An 8,079-nucleotide genomic window follows, 5' to 3' on the forward strand; every position below is an offset into this window, starting at 1 on the left:
CAACACGGATTTTACAATCGCACCTATGTTAACAAACAATAAGGGCTCTATATATAAAAAAAAATCTCGGTATTTACGTGAGATAGATCTATATACTATCTGTATCTACCTAATGACCCCGAGCGCCGCGGAAGACACGGTTATCATTCGTATTTATAGATCATTGTTCCTTTCCTAAATTATTTTCATAATATAATTTTACTAAACTATGGTTTGTTATTTGTCAGTGTACTTTGCAAAAGAATTACCAGATCGACATGGCTTATTTTTTTTCTAACGATCCAAAATCAAATACATTTGTGGGCGGCAGTATATATTTCCAGCGTCTTTGTGTCTAATTTCTTAAACGCATGGAACTCGTTGGCCACACGGAAATAAGACGAAGTAAGTTACAACAATAGAATTGACCTTTTAACAGAAAATAATCTGACAATGAGAATTCTAAAACAAGACTATGTTATAATTCTAAAAGTGATTTTATTTGCATATCAACATGAATGCAACCAGTTTCCTTAATAAATAACTACACTGAAATCTCACCTTTTTGAACAAAACATTGAAATGTGGTCATAACTTTTTAGGCAGTTATTTGGGCTGTTGAATATTGAAAGTTCCTCTACTGTAAAGCCCCCAATCATTAGCAAAAAGAAGCGATTATTATTTGGTTGTGTGTGTGTGAAAATGGGTGTAGCGAGATCAGTACCAAGTCTAATATATTTCGGACAATTTTAGTATAAGTTTTCAGTGATATTAGCATAATTTGGTCCAAAGATTGTAAGAGTTGGTATCTCCAAGAATGAGAGAAAACAACCATAAGAACAGACTTTTTTCAATCGCTTTATTTACATTTCTACCAGAACAGCACTTAGACAAAAAATGACATTTTCTTTCCTCAAGCTGCACTTTCCAAAACTCAATATAAGGTATTGTGTTGTTTAATCAACAAAAGGCTAGATGCACTCAGAGCATGGGTTATGCAAATGAGTGTTTTACACTAGGTGCAAGCATCTTGTATGTCACTTTGTAAGGGAACAACATTACCCCACTGTATGACATCATACTTGTTTGTAATTGACAGGTTGTCTCTCTACTTCACCTTCCTACCAGATACACCTAGCAATACAGTAAGCAAGTCCACAATCACCACATAGTTATAAAGTATGTTGACATCTATCTGTGCATCTTTACATAAAAAGTAACTCGTCATAAGAATTAACCTAACTGGGGATCGGGTTAATGCAGTGATTCATGAGGCCTAATTTTTCAAAATGATCGTAATGCTTTTGTGACTCCAATAGATTAACATAGGCTTGAAACTGTTGTTCATCCATTGTCAGACTGACATGACTCATTATGTGCCAAGATTTAATGATGTGAAATGGATGAGTGTATCGTTCGGTATCTACCATGTTGCGGTGTGCAGATCCAATACCACTTTCCAAATGGCATGGTGTGTTCATAGCTTTCAGCCATTGGAGACGTGCCAATAACACTTGTCAGAGGGGTACACAAAGTACATGTATGTGATCTGGACCAGTTCTCAGATTTTCATCTTGTGGAAAACTCGGTGGCTGAGTGGGTTAGATCGCTGACTTTGTGTGCTGGCGATTAGGTGCCTCTCTCTGGCTGTGTGGGTCCCGGACGGGAATCAACCCCCCAAATAAGAATGAGAATCTGTACTTTACTAATTAAGTGTTATCCCAAATATAACGTTTGGCATTGTCACCATTGTGTGTTCATATGATGAAGAGTTTAATCAGATAATGTAAAACTATGATTAATCCAGGATTCCAGATAAAGTTCCCTTGACAGGCAATTTTGGAAAATTCGTGTTTTGCTCAAACTGGTCAGCTCTAGACAGATGTGTCGTCTCTTTGTGACATGACCAGATACAAGAAACCAACTTGGCTAACAATGGCTAATGGTATAAGATGTAGAACCCCAGGTCACTAATCAGATTGCTTCCTACAAACCCACTTGTTCCCATCAGCTATGAAAAGCATGTTTCAGGGTGTCAGGTTTATTCAAATCAAATTTGACTTGTTCAGAAAGATATATGAGCAAAATGTAACCGTCATTGAACACAAACCTACCCTCGTTTGTCCACATTTTGGACGTAGGTGCCACAGCGCTCAGAAACAATGGGATGCATAAAATATCCACAACATAATAGCCTTGCTATATATTTTGCATTTGGATTTTCGTTAACATTTGTGTTTTCGAAATCTGGAGAAATGGTATGCTTGTCTGAAAACTTTGCACATATGTACCGAGAACTTGGAAGCCCTATTTAAGGGGTTTCCTCATTTCTTCAAATTACATTAAGATTATGTAAGCTGAGGCCAAACAGTTTCCAATAGAAACAGTCACAGACTGTAAATATGGTTGAAATGGTGTCAAGGCCTGAAGTTGTTAGCCTGCTTGAAGGTTGTGGTAATTATGATGACATTTGTTGATTTATGTGTCAGTAGATCCGTTAAACAAGTCATTGAAATAGTAAAAAAATAGCATGGCAACAACCATCCATATCCTCAGCAATCCTTGCAAGCCTCCAATTTCTTAGATTTGTGAAATCATCTGCAAAGCTTCAAGAAAAAAATATATGAAAAGTTTGGTAAAAAAAAGAACCCAACCTTATACTTAATTGAAGTTGTTGCCATGGAAAGGAAAGGACAATTTGGGTTTATGAGTTTTGCTCTTGAAACAAACCCTGCCCTCAGAGTGAGCAAGCGAGTTTGGTCTAACGTCAATTTGAACAGTATTCCAGTCATATCATGGCGTGTCATCTTGGTATGGGAGGAAAGCCTAAAGTGATGCAGGTCTCACAGGTTTACCACTGTGGTGAATCCCACGAATAAGTGTATGGTGTTGACAAACCTAGAATCATAATTGGGTCAAACTGGGATTCAAACCCAACAATCCGTTTCTGGCATGCCCAAGTATTCCTCAGATGACTGGCCTACCCGGGTCCTCCTACCCTCAAGAGCCAATACAAAAGACAACTAAACAAGGGCCATACCTAAGAAAAATATTAATTCTCGATACATACGATATTCATCACATTATGATGTAGTCACAACATCATCTGTGGTTTCCAGGAATACTTGTCTCCATTGGCATTACTGTGCACCAATTTCATAGGATCAAACAAGGGCCACAACTCTGTAAATCATTCATTCTTGATGCTGGTTTTCAAAGTCCATCATGTTTTCCTTTAAAGATGTATGCAAAATATGTCATCCTTTTATCTATTATAACAGTTTCCAAGAAAATGTGTCCCACTTGAGGGTAGCGCACCATGCCCAAAATATAAGGCAAGGACCATAACTAATAAATGTATGCAAAATGTCTTTCTTGTATCAGTAGTGGTTCTGAGGAAATGTCCATTGAGGGTCCTGAGCACCATGTCAAAAGATCAAACAAAGGGCCATAACTCTGTCCCAAATACATCTTTGATGCTGGTTTTGAACTTCAACATATTTATCCCTAAAAATGATGTGTGCATGTAACATTAATCTGTGTATCCATAGCCGTCTCAGAAAACACTGTCAGTGAAACCGGTTAGGCAGAGCCCAAACCTATACCCCATTCCTCTTTAAGGGTGTGTGTGTGTATGTGTGTGTGTGTGGGGGGGGGGGGGGGGAGAGAGAGAGAGAGGATAACACCAAAAGCTACTGAAAATGACGCTAAGAGTTTCAAGCAGATTCCAACATTAATTGTACATACTGAATAACAAGAACACATTCCTAGATTTTATAACTTTTAATTCACCTAAGAAAATGTTCCATGAATAATTACAAACTGCTGGAACATCGAAAGTTTGGTTCCTGATGGCAGATATCTAGCAGTCCGATCAACACACACACAGTCTGAATGTTGCACTATACAGAGCCCTCGTAGTGGACAGCGCCCGGTATATAGTAACCTACGATATTTCTCTTGCCGATGATCTCGCCGATGTAGAAACAGAAAAGTACCTCCAGGCCTACTAACGTGTTCAGTCCTGCTTGCTGCAAAGAAATGAAAATTATTTTGTTACCCTTTTGTTATCAGAAGTTCATCTATTAAGTGGTTTGTCAACACCAGTCTGTATAACAGACTATGGAACTGTTGTGCATCTCATATGCTTGGAGAATTAGTGAAGATGAAAATGTACAGTATTATCATTCTTACTTTACCATCTGTACATCAATAAATACCGGTAGGTTACAATAACAAATTAGTAGTAAATATCCAAACATTGAGTACCAAGGTCAACATGCCACATTTTGGAAGAGATTATTCAATCATGTGACTCACCCTAACTGTGAGTTGCTTCCACTTCCCTGTGCGCGCGGACACAATAATGTTGTTGATTCCCTCCTGCACCTGACCCATCTCGCCCAGTGACGGGGGCTTCAGCTCAACCTTGGCATACTTCAAGAACGTCTGCAGACGTGGGATGGCATAGGCTTGAAGACCTAAACAACGAATGGCAAATATAGCTGGGTCAAATAACAACTTGTAACAATACTGAAAAGACTACTGTCAAACACACAAGTCTTAAACTATGCGAGAGTCGACTTCATGTAATCATGGTAATGTGTCTATAGCCATGTTCACTGAAGAGTTAGTGAGTGAGTGAGTATGGTTTTACGCCGCTTTTAGCAATATTCCAGCAATATTACGGCTTCACATATTGCAACAATGTCGGGAATAGAACCCCGGTTTACGGCGTGACGAGTGAACACTTTAACCACTAGGCTACCAGACCACCCCTGTTCACTGAAGAGGGAGGAGTTGATTGGAATATGCACGCAGAACATGACTTACATGTGAGTCATTGTGGCCATTGACAGACTCAATCTGGTTCTGCACGTGTTGGTAGCAATTGAGTGCGTGAGTGAGTATGGTTTTACGCAGCTTTTAGCAATATTCCAGCAATATCACAGCGGGGGACACCAGAAATGGGCTTCACACATTGTACCCATGTCGGGAATCGAACCAGGGTCTTCAGCGTGACGAGCGAACACTTTAACCACTAGGCTACCCAACAACCCCTGTCGGCAGCAAAGTCACTACAAAATACATGTATGAACTGAATCATGAAGGTATTCAATGCCTGGCATGTTGATCGTTGTGATACTAATGATACTGTTTGACAAGTTAAATGTAAAGCTAACATCTACCTAATGTACTATCAATACTCATCAGCCTGGAAAGTAATTGACTATGCCACTCATTTTATTCACCAGGGTCAACAGTCAGGTCAAGACTTTTCTGTGTTCACCAGTAGTATACGTCTTCTTTGTACATTTGCCATAACTTAAACAAACTGTTCACAATCAAGAAAATTAAAATGAATTTTCGACAATAAGATAACGATATGAAACAGGATAGTAGGCTTCTAGTAACATTTTTACACAGGATATTTCAAAATGTATTCTTTGATTCTACCAGTGTCTACTGATATTTTGATATGATCTTGTTTTCATTGTCAACATTTTAGGTACATTGTATAAACAACTATACAAAAATTCAATTTTACTCCTAAATTCATCATCAGTAACTCCAGGATTACTAGGGGTATGGTTGGGAATGCCACAATACCACAATCATCTTGATGCCCCAAGAGTACAACTCAAAGGCTATGACCTGAATTTCTTATGTTGGAGATTAGTAGAAAAACAGCAACAATCTGTTAACAGTTCATCACAAAAAGCTGGTAGAAGCTGGTAGATTTATTTGTTTGTTGTTTAACGCTGCACTCAGCAATAATCCAGCTATATGATGGTGGTCTGTAAAGAATCGAGTCAATCAACAGACAATCCAGTGATTGACATCATTAGCATTGATCAACGCAATTGGGACACAATGACATGCATCAACCAAGTCAGCGAACCTAACCAACCGATCCCGTTAAGTCGCCTCTTACGACAAGCATAGTCACATGGGTTGCTGAAGACCTATTCTACCCCGCATCTTCACAGAAGCTGGTAGAACATAGGTGACTTTTCAAGCTGACGTTGATCCCTAACTAGATAGATTATTCTTTTGTAAAGTTAAGAAAAAGAAATGTTTTTTTTTGCATTCTCATGTGTCGCAGTTCAGGTTCAAGGGTATCGTATTGAAGGCCACATATTACAGTGCATTGGAGTTTTGGTGTGTGTATCATGGAACCGGTAAAGATTTAGTGGCAAAATATAATACAAGACCAACATGATAGGTTCCTACCACTCTTCATTAATCCGTACCATGTGAGTTAAGAAATCTTTTTATGCTACGAAAATAGCACATCATTCAAATGATTCAATGTTCCAGGTCCTTTGCTTGTGACAAACAATCATTAGGGCATTTATTTTTAACTTTTGATAAAAAATAGTCACCTCAACATTACCAAACATAAGGGCAGTTTTGATAACAATCGGTCAGTATCCAAGAAAATGAACAGATCTGAAACCCTGTGTTCATTAAGCAGCGCATGAAATGAGCACTTGTCGGTTACCTTAAAAAACACCTCAGCATTGAACAATAATTACTTGCTATTATTAATTAATCAACCTTTCTTAATCTTGAAACTGATGAATAAGGGTCTTTAGACAGTGTTCCAAAACTAAAACGAAGGTCCATAAGATTTGCTTATTACATCACTTAAGGATGCTTAATTTCTTGTAAAAGTTGTTTTACAGATTTTAACCCAACTACCTGAAGGCAGAAGTGAGTGAGTGAGTATGGTTTATGCTGCTTTTAGCAATGTTCCATCAACATCACCAGAAATGGGCTTTACACATTTTACCCATGTGGGAAATCGAACCAAGGTCTTCCGAGTGGCGAGTAGCAAGCGAACCCCGCCACCTCCTTGAAGGCAAGAGAGAAAAAAATGAAAATCACTCATTAAATTCATTATCTGCAATATTTCTAGATTGCTGCATTGTTCCTATAACCAAATAGGAGCTCTAAGAGTGACTGACAAAATGAATTATGTCGTCAGGCTAGGTCAATTTTTGATTGCATGTTATCATACCCTGCTCACCATTTCAATCACTGAATATTGCCTGGTCCTTACTCATTACTTACAAACCGGTTTATAAGTTGATTCGCTAGGCACAGAATTTCGTCCAATAAAGCATTGGTAGACCATGTCAACCAGGGCTAGATCACATATGTATAGGTCATTAACAAAACTGGCCTATGTGAGAATTCAGTTAGGTTCACACGAATAACAGTGCTTATTTATTGTTGAATTAATTGCACGACCGTCCATAGCCATACTCACTACTGTTCGTATCTAACACATATTATGTATGGAATTAAATTATTTTACCTATGTTGCTGCGGCGATTTATTTCCATTCCTATTCGTCAATATCCTACATGATTTGACCAAACCATAACATTTTTACCAAGGTCATGTCAATACCAAAAGGGTTGCATGAAGCTGTCAGCAAAATGAGGGCACCGTATACGCACTACTAGGTTTTCAAATAACATGTCTTGCTATGTTTCTAAATATTCACCCTTAGCAGAGTTCCCTGTCCTTGTGACAAGGGACATGCCCATTCGAGAAACAGCTCCTGCCGCTTTCGCCATCTTGAATCAATGCCCGAAACACTTTCGACACATCCTTGAAGTTTCTTCTTTATCTCGGAAACGCAATAGCCGACCAACCACTCGCTGCCTTCACGATGTTTTCCGAATGAATGCCGCATGGAAGTCTAAGGGGGATAACTCTTTTGAACCACACACTTTGCTAAATTATCGCACAAGAACGCGTATGACATTCGCATGTTCGAGTGTGAAAAAATACTTTGATGCCACATGGTTTCAGTGTACGTTTTTCTTCCTGTCGTTAACGTTTAAAACTATGTCCTCTTGATCTAAATACGGTAATATAAACATTCAAACAACAGAGAATCGATGTATATTCATATGTCTTCACAGGTTCGAATTGTTATATATCAAGCCGATAAAAAATCGATGTTTTTATAAATTGAATAAGTGATATCAAAAATGCATTATTGATATGAAAAATTCAACTTTTGAAAACATAAATTCTGCTAATAGTATATCCCTCATCTGAACAGTCAAGGCTCAGTTCATG

General features: G+C 38.3%; 1 protein-coding gene across 1 annotated transcript; it reads right to left on the reverse strand.

Moving 5' to 3' along the window:
• Positions 1 to 3,747: 3,747 nt before the first annotated feature.
• Positions 3,748 to 7,617, reverse strand: LOC139457577 (ATP synthase subunit g, mitochondrial-like). The gene is made up of 3 exons (XM_071238953.1): positions 7,496 to 7,617; positions 4,300 to 4,460; positions 3,748 to 4,010 (listed from the first exon to the last, which is right to left on the reverse strand). The coding sequence occupies exons 1-3, from the start codon at positions 7,566 to 7,568 to the stop codon at positions 3,882 to 3,884; spliced, it is 363 nt and encodes a 120-aa protein (XP_071095054.1). The 5' UTR covers positions 7,569 to 7,617; the 3' UTR covers positions 3,748 to 3,881.
• Between the last annotated feature and the right edge of the window lie 462 nt (positions 7,618 to 8,079).

This window comes from Haliotis cracherodii, unplaced genomic scaffold (genome assembly GCF_022045235.1).
Source record: "Haliotis cracherodii isolate W230 unplaced genomic scaffold, xgHalCrac1.p SCAF_12, whole genome shotgun sequence".
Lineage (NCBI taxonomy): Eukaryota > Metazoa > Mollusca > Gastropoda > Lepetellida > Haliotidae > Haliotis > Haliotis cracherodii.

What these genes read in the sequence shown, in the direction of transcription:
- LOC139457577 (XM_071238953.1), bottom strand. Translation starts at nt 7,568, where the DNA reads ATGGCGAAAGCGGCAGGAGCTGTTTCTCGAATGGGCATGTCCCTTGTC. An exon ending in GACAGGGAACTCTGCTAAGG is followed by an intron (nt 4,461 to 7,495) that starts GTGAATATTTAG and finishes TTCGTTGTTTAG; the next exon opens with GTCTTCAAGCCTATGCCATC. An exon ending in GGAAGCAACTCACAGTTAGG is followed by an intron (nt 4,011 to 4,299) that starts GTGAGTCACATG and finishes ATTTCTTTGCAG; the next exon opens with CAAGCAGGACTGAACACGTT.